Source organism: Penicillium diatomitis, assembly GCF_028827545.1.
Source record: "Penicillium diatomitis strain IBT 30728 chromosome Unknown utg000003l_segment0_segment0, whole genome shotgun sequence".
Taxonomy (NCBI): domain Eukaryota; kingdom Fungi; phylum Ascomycota; class Eurotiomycetes; order Eurotiales; family Aspergillaceae; genus Penicillium; species Penicillium diatomitis.
This window is the reverse complement of record NW_026623175.1, coordinates 705,423-722,489: the sequence shown is the minus strand read 5'-3', so window position 1 is coordinate 722,489 and position 17,067 is coordinate 705,423. Positions and strand designations below refer to the sequence as shown.

Genomic DNA, 17,067 nt, shown 5'->3' with positions numbered 1-17,067 from the left:
AACGGTTAAGCGTACTAAGCTCACGATCGTCTCCTGCTGCCAAGACGCCCTCCCCGGTTTTTCTCCCCCGACTCAGCAGAGGGCCAGAGTCAGCACATGAGCACATCCTTTCTCTTTTCGTGGACCACATGGTCTCCCCGGGAAGTCCCAGTGAAGGAACCAAAGTTTGCTCCCTCATATTGTCCACTCCCCGTCTTGTCTAGGGTGGTTTATGAACAGTGAACAGTGAACACCCTGGAGTGATACTGATCGCTTCTTCCGTGGAATTACCACCGGGCCAAATATGGATCTGGGCAATGGTCACGAGTGCGCTCCTCCCCGACATAGCGGTATTGTACAAACTAAAGAAACGAACCGTACTGTAATTTTGACGGGCGCCAAGGTTCGATGCTCGTTCATCTTCTTGAATCCTTTTGTTGTTGCAGGCCGCGTCACGCTCCGGCTTAGCGTCCGACAGTCAGAAGGTCAGACCAAGCCAAGCTAGCGCTAGTAACTTGCACTCTGCATCACCCTGCTGTCGCTGGGCAAGCGAGCCACTCTCGACGTGCATTCGGCATCCTGGAGTAGTACAGCAAAGTCATGCTGTAGTACACTTAGTAAGTACTACTACTTACTACTTATAGTACTTAGTTACTACTGACTACTTACCACTTACACTTAACAATCTGCATTCTCACCATTAGACTCATGTATCAAGCGTCTGTGTGTCAAGAATCAAGATCCTGGATCCGATCTAGCCAGAATTCTCGGAATCCGACCACAGACGGACTCAGACCCACCGAAGAAAAAGGCCCAAAAACCGGCATAAGCACCTTAGACAAAAAGATGGGCAAACTGTAATCTGATTCAACAATAAATAAACCCCTCCACTTCTGACCAAGACACGTGAAATTGCCGGGTCCAGATTCCTGCAATTCGGACGGAGCCGCATCGAATCGGCGGCCAGTTCGAGACATGACCTTGTCTGGAAGTCACTTACGGTACGAGTTACCACTGACACGGACACGGACATGGGTGACTTTGTGTCGTAGCGAGGCGCCAGCAGGCTGTTTTTTGTTTTTCCCCCAGCCACATACGCCACAATCCACATACGACTGTCAGTTGTGGACAAGTTCTAACCTAACACGGACATGAATCAACATGGATCAGGACCAACGAGATTCAAAACTGAGCTCTGTGACTGATCCATTGTACCAATGACGACGACGACGACGACGACAACATCATGATGGACGCGCGGTCTCTCTTTGTTCAACGTCCAGTAAAGTGGTCATCTTTCTAGAAGTGTACGGTGGAGGTCTCGGTCTCAAAGCTGCAACACGAAGCTGCGCAAGCGCCCATGCATCCGTCAAGTCCGCCTGCCATTCGATCGAGGGTGCAGTCAAAGGATCCAGTCCACGTGTACATATGGAAAGAATGGCGAGCAATCCATATACACATCTACTATGCTATTGTACCAGTGTACCTCTTAGTAACCTTACCCACTTCTGGGGTCGACACGTTTCCAGCTCGTCGACAGTCGGATAGGGTTACGAGTCACGACGAGATCCGCGTTATTTCAGGAGCTCCCGAAGTAGCGACCGCAGGGAGACTAGACCGGTATTTTATTACCACCGGTGAGATTATTGAATTAACTGAATATAACGTTGTGTTTTCCATCGGACTCGCACGAGCGACTGGTAAATTTACCATCAAGCACACATTTGCCAACCCTAGGATGAGAACAATAGCAAGATCCATCGTGAGCTAGTCACTATTCACTGTATTCAGCATTATACCTCCGCTCTGCCCGTGAATAATACGCCGCATGCGGCCACAACAGGTACAGGAGTATGAGTGTTGGTCCGGGGATTGCGTTGACTGGTGAGTATTCAAACATCTTGGTTAGCCCGCTCTGGGTATATTCCTCGCCTTACAGCCCGATCCGGCGTCCACCTTATCCCGCTCATCGTCCCGGTGCTGGCAGGCCCTTTTCCGAGCGGGCAGAGCTCCGGAACGAGGAAGCCAAGACATACAAGACTGGGTCCCGGTAGTCACAGGCACTGCACAGGAGCGAGCAGATCGAGAGAATCAGAAGGCGACTTCGGGGCTTCGATCGGTACTCACAGTAGAATTACATGTGAAATTACAGTGTTACACCTCACCACATTGGCACAAGGTCATACAGCGTCAAAGACGGTCGATCACAGCCACCTGATGGCTCGAGAGTATCGTCGACGACCCAGAAACGAACATCAAACTCATTGAAGTGGGCCTGAACCGTCAGTCCAGGGGTCATTCCGCCAAGACGGACGAAACCTCCTATCCAAGTGCAGGCGACTTCTGACTATGGTAGAGTACTAGAATGTCCTGTAGAGTACACTAGAGTATAGAGGGGAGACTGAGACTAAAAGCTGGAGCCAAAGCGAGCAGAGCCGCTGGTCAGACCGTCACAACAGTCAACACTACCCAAAGGTTTCCAACTCCCCCCAGTTCCCAGCGTGGCGTGTGGACATGTCCAAGACTGGCGGGCTTTTTCCTGTGCGAATACGAATGGAATGCCTGTTGAGTGGAAGAGCGGCAGGGCGCACGGCTGCTGACGGGAGGTACGCGGCGCCCCCTGAAAAAGAAAACAAAAAACCATAATAATTAAAAAAAAGGTGATGACCAAAAGTACAGCGTCTGAGCGTATGGTCACAATGTGGGGAGCGGACTCCTTTTCCTCTCCTGCGTTGGATCAAGGACGGAAATACGCTGGATAGACCAGGCAGTGCGAATCGACCCAGTGACAGACAGGGCTACCGGTTCGTGAATAATGAGTGCTTGCAAGTGGCAAGTGTCGCGGGGGTTGATCCCCTATGGTGGAAAATGGAGTGAATGGTCGAGCAAGACATTGCTCATCTGGGATGATCATCTAGGGTGAGCACTGCTGCGCCAAGTCGGGCAGGTATTCTTCGATTCCCTTGGTTGCGAGGATTCCTGGAGCACTCTCTCAACGCCAAGCATTTCTGAGGGAGTAGGACTAGGTAGAGTTATTCGTAAAGAACGCATTTCATGGTAGAGTCATCTTTTGATCATCTTATGTACTGTAGCTGCTCGCATGATTGACAGTAGATAGTGATACTGTCCCAAGAAAAGGCAGGTCCATTGGTGGCCAAAAGTCATCAAATCAAATCGCAGACAATGGTCGGGGAATATCAATCTCAAAGCAAAAGAAAAGAAAAAGAAAAAGACAGGAGAACAAAGTTCTTCTGGAGAAGACCGCTGTACCAGAAGGCTTCCTCAGCAGGTGAAGCGGAATGCTGAAAAGGAATTCAGACGAGAGCGACAAGAACAATATACCAAGGAACATGAGGTATGGAAGCAAAGAAAGGAGAAATTAAGGATGCTCGCACTCTTGAGCACGTTCCCTTCAAGGGATGCCCGCATCCCTTTGAACAAAAATCCAGGTCAACAGATGCCTGGATGTAAGGAATCAAGTGCGGGTAAGACAGAATATTGGTGGGGAAGATTATTCGAGACAGGGGTGATCGTCTCTGGTTTTTTGATGCTGTTCCTGGATGACCGTTTCGGTTTGTCCGCCGCTTTACCGAACGAATCGCTTAAAGACCATGGTAGCGGCGAAGCCAGTGGCGACAACGGCACCGGCCATGGTAACAGCTTGCAAGGCAGCATTCATCATCTGATGACGGTTGCGGGTACTGCAGCGCTTGTAAAAGTCGGCCATGTCGTTGCCACGGGGAAAGGGTGTGTCGGGAAGCTCCTCCTCGAGGAACTCGCACAGGGGAGCCCATCCGTCGTTGATGTTGTATTCCAAAAGACGATCGGCGGGCACCAAGCTGCGGACCAATTCCACATGCTCATTGTAGACTTGTTTGCCCTTGCCGGGGAAATCCCCGCGGAAGAAGGTTTCAAAGAAGGTGTTCAGCATGGGATAGTACATGCCCGCCGCCCAGCTGAAGTTGGAGACCAGCTTGTGCTCGGGGTCGCTCACTCGCCAGTGAACGGTCTTCATGACGGAGGCGTGCCAGGGGTCGACATCGCGGGTGGTCAGAATGACCTTGGCGTTGGGATAGGCCTCGATGAGTTCTTTGGCAAAGGCGCACGCCGGCCAGTCGCAGACGGCCTGGCAGTCACCCAGGAGCTGATCCCATTCCTTGCGACCAAATTCGCCAATGCCCTTGTACTTGGCATTGAGGGCATCGTGCCACATCAGACAATCAGGAGGGTTCTCGACACTGGCGCACATCATGTGGTAGCACTTGACATAGCCTAGACGCTCCAAGGCCTTGCGCAGAGCTGTGGATCACAACGAAGACATGGAAATCAGCACCATGGCATGTGGGAGAGGGAATTTCATGTCCATCAAGATGAAGACCAGGCGGGATAGTTTCGGGTGGTTCATTCAAGACTTACAAGCAGTACCTGTACGACCAACACCCAGAGCCAACACCTTCATGGGCACTGTCCGGTGGCACTTTCGACGGTCAATGCATGTGTCGCTTGTGAAAATGTCCGTGGCGGGCTGGGGTGAAAGGTTGTCGGATAGCATGAGCGACATTGCGAGGAGTGTGTGTGTGTGTGTGTGTGTGTGTGTGTGTAAATGAATAGAATATGTGGATGTTTGCAGAGAGCTTGCTGAGACTGGAGAGCAGTGAAAAGGGAATGAAAAGATAAGAGATGAGGAGAGGAAAGGTAGAGTAGAGAGTGATTCAGATCCAATCCACAGGAGAGCGAGCTGGTGGATTAAAAAAAAGGCCTTGAAGAGGCAGGCGATTCTGATGATAAGAGGAAGATCCAGATCGATGGGGAAGACGACTCGAAATGCATAAGAGTGGGTCCGCCCAGTGCAGAAGAAACGCAGAAAGAAGGATGCTACCAGCTACACAGCTACCGTAGTATGAGACGACGAGTGATTTGAGGACGGTATGAGTACGGGGCGAAGAGCAACTTGAAATTCGGTCGAAAAACGAAAACCGTACCAAATGGAGTATTGGAGTTACTGCTATGATTGTAACACGTCATTTGATTACACTTTACAGTTCCACGGTATTGGCCCTTCACCGTGGTGGTCGTTGATGATGACATTGACGACTATAAGAGTGTAAGCAACCATAGAGTTACTTGGTGTAGACATGTCGCCAGCTGAGTGATCACATGCTACAGCAATAGATCATTGATTGTATAGATGGATATACTCGGTCTTAATTGAAGACATGGCTATTTGGTCCTGCTTGAGTGATAGACCAGACCTTTGGCCAGACGTTTGAAACGTTGAAGAATCCTGCTTGGACGACTTGGAAGTCCATGACTGTCAACGTCGACGGTCCAATGTCGAGCTCGTTCCATGGATCCACGTGTAACGGGTATCATTCAATCATCAACCAGTCCAGGGACCAGTCCCACTGCGTACATAGTGCGTACAGGTCAATCAAATTACCGTACCGAATGTCGGAGCATTTTGATCCATTTGCGCGCAGGCTCGCTGTATGCCTCCTGCATACGTCGAATGATACAAAGGATCCAAGGTCAGAGTTTTCTGCAAGGTACCTGGAAGCCGCTTCAGGCATCGGGTTTTGTAGAAGATGTTGTGATGAGATTCCATCGTCTCTGCAATCTGCAATCTGGACTCTGCGCTGATGCGGTTTGAAGCGAGACACGCACGATGTATTGATGGAATCATAACTTTCTGCTCGTAGTCGTGAAAAAATACAGAGCAGGACGATCTGTAATTCTGTATCAGTAATCAGACACCCGGCTGGGAAATGACAACGATACGGATGCGAACCAGGACGTCTGGACTCTGGACTCTGGACTCTGGACTCGGGACAGGAGAAGCGCCCATCCGTCCTCCAACGCGGAAATTTCCCAACGCGCCACTGAGCACCGCCAAGCCCCAAGACCGCGCGTTGTCCTGTCCCGACGTCCACTTTGGCCATTGCCCCCCCCCTTTCAACTTTCCAGTCCCCACTTGCAGACTCCGTCCCGCGAAAGAGGAATTCCTACAGGACCTGGCTGGGCCTGCTGTGGGCCAACTCCCAGGGCCATCATGTCAAGCCGGTTGTCCAAGCTCCAACCTCCAACCTCCAAAGCTCCAACCGCACGAGTCAGCATCGCCCGTGGCGGGTCTCGTTGAACTTGAACCCACGATCCACGACGGCGCCCTGGCGTGACGGAGGACGATCCGTGCCTGAGTTCGACCCCATTGGCCGAGGGCACAGAAGGGCAACGCGTCCTACCGCGAGTCGCATCCTCAACGAAGGTACACTTGCACAGTACGTACTTCCGTGCATGTCGCAGCATTCAGGAGAAGGACAACGGGATGGTGCGCGGTCTATCAGTGGAGCAGATGCGAGGTCCCTGAAACTCAGAAGGAGTAAGGAGACCGAAAAAAAAAAAAAAAAAAAAAAAAGAATGCGGAATGGAACCTGCGGAAGGCGCAACAATCGGCATTCACTCGTGGTCCTAAAAAGGTTTGGATGCGGGTGGACTTACTTGGTCAACACTGAGTCTGACACACACACACACTCTCTCTTCTGTCTCGCTCTTTCTCTCAGATGGTGTCACATTCTGCAATGCAATCTTCCTATTTGCAACAACACACAAGAAGTCGGCTTGCGAATGGAAAGGGTCGGGTTGGTGGACGTGTGGGTAAAGGAGAAATCCTTGACGCTCAGTGTCCTCCGTCCTTTGGCTCCACTGCCCCGTGGAATGTGAGTGTGGAAGTGTGTACATACTGTATGGCTGTATGCCCTTCTGAGTTCCAGAAGGGGCCAAGGGCTTCCAATGAATCAGGTCAGTCAAGACTCGAGATAAACAAAAGTCAAAATGACTTAGCTTGGACCGGGTCCATTTCCCTGATCCAATTTCCACTTGCAACCAACTCTGACCTTGGCGAACTCTGGTTCTGCCATCTGAACCCAATGTCCCATACTACTATTCTTTGGCACATGATCAATTTCCACATTCGCCCGGGGATGGGATTACATGACCGCGCCGAGGCTTTTCTTGCTTTTCGCTTTTGGTTCGGCAAGCTCCCCCAAACGTTCAAGGTTCCCGAGCCTCCCAATGCCTCCAACCGCCTCTTCGCGCCGCATTGACGAGCAATCAAAGTGAAATGGTTCCTTTGCGCTCGAGCATGCGAGAATGACGAGTGGAAGACGACAAGAGAGCTCCACCGTTGGCTCCGCACCACCACGTAAACTCGAAAGGGCCAGATAGTAGTGATACAGTACATGCCACATAGGCTCCATAGTCCATCGAAGTGTGTATCATCTCCTCGGCGTGATCCCTCCTCCTAGGACCCACGCGTGGGATGAAAGTGCGTGGGATCGTCGCCCATCGACTGCATGTCGACACTCAAAGATGAGTCTGGAATGGTCTTGAATTGGGCCACTGCCATGTCCAATGGTCCATGTGCTCCCAGGCGTAACACATCCAAGGCTTCGTGCTGACCTGCTCTTGACCGCAACGCTCGGGTCCAGGCCAGAGATCCACTCGCCAAGATCTTCGGAATTGGGGAGTCGGAGAACATCGTGCCCGCATCAGGAGTGGTGTCGTTCCTGTCGTTCCTGTCGTTCCTGTCGTGTGCTTGGGGAGTCTCGGGCGGTTCAGCTCTTACATGCGCAAAGGGAAAGGCAGACCCGGGGCAGAAGAAGGTCCGGTTGATGATCGAAAGAGGAAGCGAGGATTGCTCTGATCGAAGGTGCGGAACGGCTTGCCTGGGAATGATCGATCTGGCAGCGATGCAGGAGCAGCAATCGTACAGCTCATTTCAAACTCGGGGTACTGCATAAATGTATAGTCACCGTCGTGTTTTTGTGCGTCGAATTATAGAATTCCCTGATGCAGTCATGTTGAATGTCAAGGTTGTTCAAGGACGAATGCGGTGTGATTTGACATTGGCCCAGACGCTTTCCCTCGTCGACTGCGTGCTTAGTAGAGCTATACGCAGTTCCCCATCGACATCCAAGTTGCTCAAAACTCGCGCAAGGGTTCGTTCGAAGAACTCGGCCTTGCTGAGCCATTCCACTCTAAACATGGATATTGTCCATGACTATCGAGACTCGCCTGCATCCGTCTACACTGAATGTCGCCTAAGCTTCCGGCAGACTGTTCAAACAAACAAGATCACTGCCAATCCACTCACGTTAGAAAGACATCCTTCAAAGAGCAAGACAAATGAACAAAGTATCGACCAAGTCTCACTAACATCACGAAGGAACCGAGCCGAGTATACTAGTCCCTCTCCATATAAGACCTTCCAGGCTCCGAGTAACTCCTAAATTCCAATGTCCTGATATCCCGCCATCACCATCCGCCATCATTTACCACGGGCATGGCCACGTAGGATGCACGCACGTCTGTCCTGCAATTGACAGTGGAGCCCTGGAGACCCTCTGACTGCTGCACCCAAAGCCCACAGCCAAAAGCCACGAGGTTGATTTAAGCATCAATTAAGCTACAGTGCCTTGTTTCAAACCTTCTTCTAGACCGTCCGTTTCTCGCCGTTTGGTAACGTGGCGGGAGGTGCAGGTGAGATCGCCGTATGCGTCGACGGCAGTGTATGTCGGCAGTTGAGGGTGGAACAAGAAGGGAAGAACCTGAGGGACGGGGTGGAGATGATCACGGCGGCCTGGATTGACGGGCCGGTTGATGGGCCGTGGGGCACATCACCTGGCTATGTAATTGTAACGCACATTCGATATTGAATAGGAGGATCTGTCAACTACAGTAGATGCCCAGTGACTCGAAGATGCGAGGTGCTGATACAGGAGGAATGCCTTTCCTCGGCGATATCCAGATACCTCTCGCCATGAGGAGGAAAAGGAAAGCAGCTTCCCCTTGGCTTCCGGGGACAGGGAAGTTCGGATATCTCGTGTTTTTGACGGGGATGTCGACGGCGACTCTCTTGATTCGATATGGTCTATGACGAGTCTCGGGGGTTTCCAATTCATTCATTTTTTTGAGGGAAACCACAATCCAAGTCCCGAATACCCAGGCGCCGTGTTAGGTTGCGTTTCGCAAAAGGCTGCATACTATGCATACTCTGGGTAATCTGCTCGCTCAGCTTTCAGCTGATCAGCCATAATATATTGAATGTCATTCCATTGACCACTAGAAATCAAAACGCCAGTATGCCCATGAATGATGAGAGTAGAACAAAACTCCATGCTCATGGTGGCTTTGCAAAGATGCAAGCAGCACAGAGTATATGCAAAGTATTCCCAGCAAAATGAACCAGGGAAGAGAAAAAAAAATTTACAGGGGAAAGTGTCAACAGGGTATCACTCCAGCTTATCCAAATGTTCGAGTCGTGTCAAAACCACCTGCTTGCTTGTCTCTTGAATTTCTCCGGCAAGAAAGACCTCATCGAGAATAGCATAGACCTATCAAAGTTCAGATCTTCGGGTCAGTCTTCTTCTTTGGGGCTAAAGGCGCTCGGTCACGCAACCAAAGGCCTCTCCTCTCTTCTGCTCACGGGAGTCCGGCAACAAGTCCACAACCCCGAGACAAAACGCACCTTGTAGAAATTGAACACAAGATCCAATTCGCAAACGTTCCCGAAGAATTGATCCAGCACTTCAACGAAGAAATGAATCGCTTCCAAATAGGCGAGTTCGTTGTCGTTGGCGTCCACGCAGACGCAGAAGAACAACCCCGCGTATCGGCGGTAGACAACCTTTGTACTGCGGCGGAACTCGACGAAGTTCGATTGATATTTTTGGTCTCGGGGCGCGACCAGACGGTGAACCTACATCGAGAAAAATCATCAGCGAAGGGTCTTCCAAGCACAGAAAGGACGCCAGAGCAAAGCGAAGTTCCAGACACTCAGACCAAGAACACCTTTTGGCCCGGAAGTTGAGAAAACGAACCTCGCCCTTTAATTTGACCTTCTCCTCATCCTGAACCAGACATCTTAGTCATGCCCACTCTTGAGGTCGCATCGTTTCGCTTCGCTTACACTGTACGGCGCATACCACTTTGCCAAACGCGTCTTGCCCCTATCTACACGTCAGTCAGACCGGTCTTCGAACGGTCTCGGATCTCCCCTTGAACGCAAGGGAAGACCGGAGAGGGGAACAAAACACTCACTGGCGATTCTGGACAAGGATAAAAGAGAGCACCATATTGGAAAGCCGAGCCGAGGGGACCTTACTGGATTGGCATCTGGGTTGAAGCTGTTGCACTGGCTCGGCTCTGTGGAGATTCTCCGATGACCGCCCCGTTATCGCGGAGCTTCCCCTCCGCATACTGCCCGTGTTCACCGCTGAGACGGATGTAAGTCAACGATCGATATCTTGAAGTTTGGCATTTCAGTCACGTCTTTCTGAGTGCATGAGTGTATCTGTTGTATGGTGGAGATGGTAGATAGTTACGAAGAGCAACTGTATGCCGAAAAGATTCAAGTGGAGAATAAAATGAGCTTGATACTTGGGGATTCACGTGAACGGTCTTGAGAAATAAGTTGATTGAACAAGGAACTGGAATGAATCTGAGTTACTTTCCACTTGCAACCTCGAGACTACTATTCGTAAAGACAGAGAGGAAAACGCCAGGCTGGAGTAATGCAGTCCCGGTGCTTGCGGGAGATTCAAACAAAGGAATTAGGAATCAGGAATCAGGAATCATGAATCGTGGAGCCGAGCGCGCCCGCAGCCAACACTGAAGAGAAAGACCAACGAGGACAGACGCCATGCCAACACCTCGGCCTACGATGTCGAAGAAGCGCTCATGCGATTAAACAATCGCGTCAAACGTGCCTGAATGTAGAAACCCTTGGATTAGCTCGGGGAACCCAGACTGACCACCGAGCGATTGTCTGTGGTCATTGTCCCAGTGACATACCGTATAGCTCTGAGGCGTTGGCGGAGCCGTCTGGGAGTCGGTCTGAGCGACAGACTTCTCACTCACACCAGACTCCTCCTGCTCTTCCTCACCCTCGTATTCATCATCCTCATCGTGCTCCTCCTCGTCCGAGGACGGATACCATCGATCTGGGTCCCCATTGTACACCATAAACCACCCAATCTTCTCCTGGGGCGCCAGACGGTCCCGCAAAGCTTCCAGCGCCTGCGTCGCATCCTCCGAGAGCCCCGACCCTTGCTCCACGACCTTCTCCAGATCCCCATTTGCATCGGCGCCATCGGGCACAGTCACCACTTTGGCCCCTACGTACGCGTATTCCTGACTGACCGTGTTGCTGGATTCATCGTGGGGGTCGTACTGCTCGATGAATTGGAGCTCGGGTAATCGGGGCATGAGATCGGCTTGTGTCTTTCGGAACGATTCGAGGAGTAGTTCGGTGGTGAGGGGTTGCTGGATGTATTCGGCGGCTGCTTCTTCGAGGTTATTAAGCACGATGTATACGCGGATCCCCGTGAAGCCTGCGCGAGGCCAGCGAAAGCCGTGAAGCATGTACACGGGCATGTTCAAGGTTGCTCAGAGGCGCGGACGCGAGCACGGCCAATGCCGAGGGATTGCCCAGGTGAAAGGGTTGGGAAGAATTTTGTTTCGGTAGACAGCTCGAAGGTGTATTAAACTAAAGCAATAGACTATGCAAGACTGTAGTAAGAGATGGGCGCCAGGAAAGAGTATACGGAAAGCAGAAAGTCGTCGAGTCATGCGCTCGTTGCGCCGTTCTCACCCCAACTGATCAGGCAAAGCGGTCGCGTAAACTATATATGGCAAGGAGAAGAAGAAGCAGTGGGGGGAAGATCGCGCATTTTAGGTTCGCGACATGGTCACCTTGTGTGAAGGGAAAGCTTGGAGACAGCACAATAAATTGGGACCCTGTGGAATCAATGATGCAATTCACGGCGAACGGTGATGTATCGTACACGGTGCAACGGTCGAGTTGAGGGCTCAATGGAATGGATGGTTCTGCAATAATCTGCACTCCGCCTCCAGTTCCTCGTGTCAGATCGGAGATTACGGCCCGCGTTTTAGTCCCCGTCAAGGTACCCGTGGGCACTTGGGTTCTCCACGACATGCTGACAGTAAGGTAACCTTAGTAAGTACTAACTAACTACCTAGTTATTGAGCAGTGAGTAGTTAGTAATTACCTAGTTGACTGAGTCGACACTAGACGCCATCGGGCCCTTTCTTGCCATGCTGATTCGTGTCAGGTGAAACACAGGCGGGTCATCAGAAATACGTGACGTACTGGAGTAAAGATGAGCGGTGCGAGCTAGTCACCACTACTGAAGGTTGAATGACTGACGCATAAATACCAGTCTTGCTCACGTGAGGTTGTTCTGTGTACATTTTTTTTAAAATATGATTCTTGTCGATCTACAGATCCACTCCAGCCAGGAATCTGAGGCTGATCTAGTGGAAGACGTCACTCAATGTATATCGCATACGTTCACTGCGTTCCTAACTCGGGCTGTCGATGTTCACTGGCACAAAGAACCTTATTAGTGCACTGGTAGGATGAACACATCGCCACGTTGAGTAACATGATAAGCCTTCAAACCTGGAACTGAAGTGATCGCTAAACTATTAGACCTTGGCAATCGTTTCAATGATGATATTCCCGCCGACTCCGTTCAGACGCTTGCCCGATACACATATGGAAAGACTAAAAAGAGAGACTGCTGCTGACAAGAGCCCTTTGAGGGTTTCCACGATGCAATAAAAAAACACAGGGGAAGGCTTCTCTGGAGAAGTCAAGTGTAACCTAGGGCTTTCTCTTCAAATCCGCAAATCTCCGAGTCAACTCATCCAACTCGGGAATACCACCGGCACTGCTCTTGCCAGTGCTACCCTTGGCAGCAACCTCCGCCTCAGATCCAGGCACCCTGACTCGAGGATTGGGATTGTCAGTCCGAGGGGCCGGTGGTGCGACACTGACTGGACTTCGGCCTTGTAGCGCGGCCGGTCCTCGAGGGGGAGTTGCTTTGTTCAATTCGCTTGTCTCCGATGCGCGTCGTGCCTCGGTGAGACTAGGTCGTGGTACGGAGCCCGCACCTTGTTTGGTCGGAGTGGCGGGAAGATCACCACCTTGGTCATCATCTTCTGGCGCGTCAGTGCCATGGACAAATTCAGGCGGCGCATCTCCAAGGTCTCCTGACATCTCCTCTCCACCGGGCCATTCCACGCCGTACGCCTTGGCAATCTCGCGTAGATAGCTTTCGACCAGTTCCTGAGTCGGTGGGCGTACCCGAAGGCTCTTGAGCAAGCGATCCGGAACCTTGATGGTGTCCACCTTATTATCTTGGGCCAGGGTCATAAATTCCTTTCCATATCGTTCTCCCAGCATCGTTCGGAGCATGGTCAGCTCCCGGAGTTCGTGCGGGAACCGATGCCATGCATAAAAGATCACCACCGCTGCCTCATCTAGTGCCGTGTCCATGTACGCATCGTCATCGTCGGCAAGAGGTAAGGACCCCTCGGATGCGCCGCCCGCTGCTGTGTTCGCATCTTTCTTCTGCGAACCCCCCAGCCAGCCGAATCCAAAGCGAGATCCCGAGCTCTCCGGCGCAGCTGTCGTCGACTTTTCATTTGTCTGAGGCTGAGTTTGCTTCTTGAGCAACTCCTTGGCGCGCACCCGCGCACGTGTCCCCTTCTCTCCAAAGGCCAGTTGATCCAGGACATTGGCGCGCGCCAGGAGCAATTCACAGTACAACTCGACCATCTCCATCACTTCGACCGCGATATCGGTGGCGATGACATTCTCGACACGGATGCGCGCAGAAGCCTCGCGATTCTCACTGAGCAGCTGGGAGAGCTCGCGACGTTGTACGACGGAGGATGCGGTATCTTTCTTTTGGAGGAGACGGAGACGCGGGATGAGAAGTCGCAGGGTCGAGACCAGACGAGTCTGCAGAACAGAAGATTGAATTAGTATCTGCTTGAATGATCGGCGCTCGTATTGTCAGGCCATGCAGGGGACCCGAGCCTGCCTGGTATCCGGCGGGTGGTTGAAAAGGCACGACAAATGCGGGGTACCCCTCAAGCAGGTCCCCGGGTAGTAATATTGAAGTCTCATGGAGGGGCAGAACTCAAATGAAATGATCAATAGGAGAATCAAGCCATGAGTCTTACCGTCTGTGCCGAGGGTGGCATGCTGGGGTACAGTTGGCGTGGTGTTGTGGATGGAATGAGCAAAGTTGATCACGGTGACCGAGCTTCAGTGGGGGATGGACTACCTGAATCATGGGGCTTGGAGTCCCTTGACAGCGGCCTTTTGAATGCGGGGCGTTTCGGCCGTGCCCACTGCGGCGAACCCACTGCATAACATCAGCCCGGTCAATTGATCGGCCTGGAGCTACCAAACGAGCTTTTGACTGCATGGGGTTGGTTGTGTTTAGTATTCACCAGTAGAATAAGCTTCTGCTTGGGCAGTGTATCTGTGTTTTCTTATCTCAGCAAGAGGGGCCTTTGCCGATTACGCAGCTTGAGCTATCGAGTCATGGCAATGTTTATCACTGTGAGATTAGCTGTGGAGAACATCTATGTTTAAAAAAGCCATCTCAACTCATGGATGATATCCTGCAAAGTGGCAGCTTCGGTCTTTCCCCTTCCGTCCGATACCTATATAAATCATTGAACGCCCCGTTCAGCATCCTTCTTGGCTCCGCACTTCTCCACCAACGCGGCAATATGATCCCCCACGTCTGATCCCATCTCCTTGAATCCCTGAACAACTCCACGACGGTCTCCGGCAGGGACTTCCTGACTCATCTTTACTTTCCCATCGATGCTCTCAATCGTGACTTCAATTCCAATAATCGCCTTCTTCATCACTTCAATATACCGCTCCGGAGCATCGGATACCTTCCACGGGCCCGGCTTCCCATCCGCCCCCGTATAGCCCATGACGGAAGTCTCACCATGCTGCGACAAGGCATGCAATTGTTCCGAGAGAAACTGACCTGTCTCCGGCGCAGCCGTGTCGAAGTGAATGGTCGCTCTGCCATATACTTGGGCAGCAGCATAGTTCCAAGTCGGCACCACTTTTCCCGACGCCGGCTTCGTCTCCGTGTAGAATTTGGGAGTCACGTAGTGGTGCTCTGCGCCCGTGAAGAGGACCATGACTTCTTGCTGCAGGGGGTTGGAACGGGATTGGGTGCAGGCATCCATCATGCGTTTGGATTGGGGGTTTTGGCGCGCCATGTGGCCTCGTAGTCGACCTTTGATGGGGGCGTTGGGGTCATCTGTAACGGGGTCGAGGATCCATGGGATATGGGTGGATTGAATGAGATGGTGCGTGCTGGAGGGGATGGCGGTGGTGAGTACTCCGAGGGGGTTGGCTTTGATAAATTCAAAGAGAGCCTTGATTGAGGTCTCGGCGTGAACGGGTTTGGAATACATGATGGTCAAATGGAGGAGTGGTATGGTATACCCTGGTACAGTAATAGAAGCGAATTCGAGCAAGGCTGAAGTCACTGTGAGTCAAGCCAGTTCAAGGTGAGGGTGTGCAGGGACTCAATCGATAGTCGATATTCAGAAGCCAGGTGAGTTTATGGGTGTCTGGCACAACTTATCTTCCTTGGATCATATAAAGTACTCCGATCTCTGCAGTCTGATCGGCGCGCTCGCCGAATAAAAAGAACCCGGAACGAAAAGAGGCATGTCTATTGCTCTCCAGGCCGCCGATAGGCGGGTGGATCCACTGCCACGCCTGATGACTTCGATCCGCTTCCACTCGAACACTTCCGAGTGACTCATCGGGTAGACTTGCCCATCGTGGTTGACGAGATCACCAGAAAGGTGACCCTCAATAGACCATTCCGCGAGTGAACTGAGAAGTTGGCGTGGTGCGGCGAACCGCATGGAGACTCGAGACGCACTGTAGCCGAGGACAACGAGCACGCAGAGGTGATGGCTTCTGACGTGAAGCACTTATTATGCCGTTCAACCTATCTAGCGACAATCTCTCGGTGGTGTAAGCCGAAGATTATCTTTCGACCTCGAGAATCATGATTCGAGACGGGAAGATTCCTGCAAAATTGTCGCGATGACAGAAGGCGGCGCCATAGGCTGAGAGCTAACGGATGGAGCCCAGGTAAAGTGCGCTTTGTTGCTTCAGACCCGAGCCGATAGGCGGGGGTTCTAAGCCTACAGTACATAAGGTGCGATAATATTCGGACCACTTGAAGTGTGAGGAACCACTTGCTAGGTTCAGACAATCAGTTTCTCCCATATGGAATGCTAGGGTTGAAAAAAGCTCAGCCTGTTCCTGTGAGTTCGCTCGGAGTGGAATCCGTTACACTTGGTCGGTATTTAGTCGGAAAACGAGGCTGTCGAGCATGGCCATCGATGGATTGTTCCGTGCAGGGCACACAAGATAATTATACAAACGCGTGCTCTCGCCTCCTTTGCCGTTCACGGGCCATACCGTGATGTCCCTGCCCGAGGCACTGCCAGCCTCGAAGAACGGACTTGATGCATGTTCATAAAAGAAAAAAAAAGAAAACCAACCACAGAAATATGAAGAAGGAATGACAACTGTAGACTTGGAAATCCACAGGTAACGTAATGAATACTCCGTGTACCGCATAACGCCCGAACACCATCCATGCCTATAGACCCAGAGACGATTTCCGACGACCACGATTCCATCACACGGCCTGCATCTTCTTGGGAGTCTCTCTCGGACTATCATGAGCTCTGGTGTACCGCCGTGAGGCTGCTTCGAGATCATCAAGCGTACGTTGTCGTACCTCATGCATGTATTGTCGCTGTTGCTGGCTGAGTTCGCGGTAGGTTTCCTCCTCTACTCCGTGGTACATGGTAAAGATACCATATCCGATGAGAACGCACGCAATGCAACCCACGATGATAGCCAACACATAGGCGGGATAGTTTGAGGGGGAGCTGGCATCACGCTTGAGGAGTGAAGTCGTGGCTTCCATGGTGACTGCACAAAGAGGGGCCTGTTGTCGGAATCATAGATGAGTTTCTTGGGCGCGGGAAGACTTCCGACAGAAGAGTGACCTACCGTGTTAAGAGATGTTTCTTCTGCTATTCCCAAGCGCAAGTATGTTGCTGCACTTCGGAGATATCAAGCAAGACGCAATTTCTGCTTTCGCGGGAGCAGATGAAGTACAGGCGCCGGGCTCCTTCTTATAGCTTAGCCAA

The 17,067-nt window shown here is 51.7% G+C and overlaps 7 protein-coding genes across 7 annotated transcripts; all 7 read right to left on the bottom strand.

The window, feature by feature from the left end:
- Positions 1-3,565: 3,565 nt before the first annotated feature.
- Positions 3,566-4,540, bottom strand: N7539_002490 (sulfotransferase family protein; the record flags this gene model as incomplete). The annotated part of the gene is made up of 2 exons (XM_056932093.1): positions 3,566-4,278; positions 4,396-4,540. The coding sequence occupies 2 exons, from the start codon at positions 4,538-4,540 to the stop codon at positions 3,566-3,568; spliced, it is 858 nt and encodes a 285-aa protein (XP_056792052.1).
- Positions 4,541-7,276: 2,736 nt separating this feature from the next.
- Positions 7,277-7,513, bottom strand: N7539_002489 (uncharacterized protein; the record flags this gene model as incomplete). The annotated part of the gene is made up of 1 exon (XM_056932092.1): positions 7,277-7,513. One exon carries the CDS (start codon positions 7,511-7,513, stop codon positions 7,277-7,279), a length of 237 nt encoding a protein of 78 aa, XP_056792051.1.
- A 1,753-nt stretch (positions 7,514-9,266) lies between these two features.
- On the bottom strand, positions 9,267-10,109 carry N7539_002488 (AP-2 complex subunit sigma; the record flags this gene model as incomplete). The annotated part of the gene is made up of 5 exons (XM_056932091.1): positions 9,267-9,368; positions 9,503-9,733; positions 9,855-9,884; positions 9,944-9,983; positions 10,075-10,109. The coding sequence occupies 5 exons, from the start codon at positions 10,107-10,109 to the stop codon at positions 9,267-9,269; spliced, it is 438 nt and encodes a 145-aa protein (XP_056792050.1).
- Positions 10,110-10,719: 610 nt separating this feature from the next.
- N7539_002487 (uncharacterized protein) lies at positions 10,720-11,409 on the bottom strand (the record flags this gene model as incomplete). Its single annotated transcript, XM_056932090.1, has 1 exon — positions 10,720-11,409. One exon carries the CDS (start codon positions 11,407-11,409, stop codon positions 10,720-10,722), a length of 690 nt encoding a protein of 229 aa, XP_056792049.1.
- A 1,252-nt stretch (positions 11,410-12,661) lies between these two features.
- On the bottom strand, positions 12,662-14,049 carry N7539_002486 (IST1 family protein; the record flags this gene model as incomplete). Its single annotated transcript, XM_056932089.1, has 2 exons — positions 12,662-13,804; positions 14,029-14,049. The coding sequence occupies 2 exons, from the start codon at positions 14,047-14,049 to the stop codon at positions 12,662-12,664; spliced, it is 1,164 nt and encodes a 387-aa protein (XP_056792048.1).
- Positions 14,050-14,526: 477 nt separating this feature from the next.
- On the bottom strand, positions 14,527-15,297 carry N7539_002485 (FMN-binding negative transcriptional regulator; the record flags this gene model as incomplete). Its single annotated transcript, XM_056932088.1, has 1 exon — positions 14,527-15,297. One exon carries the CDS (start codon positions 15,295-15,297, stop codon positions 14,527-14,529), a length of 771 nt encoding a protein of 256 aa, XP_056792047.1.
- A 1,250-nt stretch (positions 15,298-16,547) lies between these two features.
- On the bottom strand, positions 16,548-16,841 carry N7539_002484 (uncharacterized protein; the record flags this gene model as incomplete). The annotated part of the gene is made up of 1 exon (XM_056932087.1): positions 16,548-16,841. One exon carries the CDS (start codon positions 16,839-16,841, stop codon positions 16,548-16,550), a length of 294 nt encoding a protein of 97 aa, XP_056792046.1.
- Between the last annotated feature and the right edge of the window lie 226 nt (positions 16,842-17,067).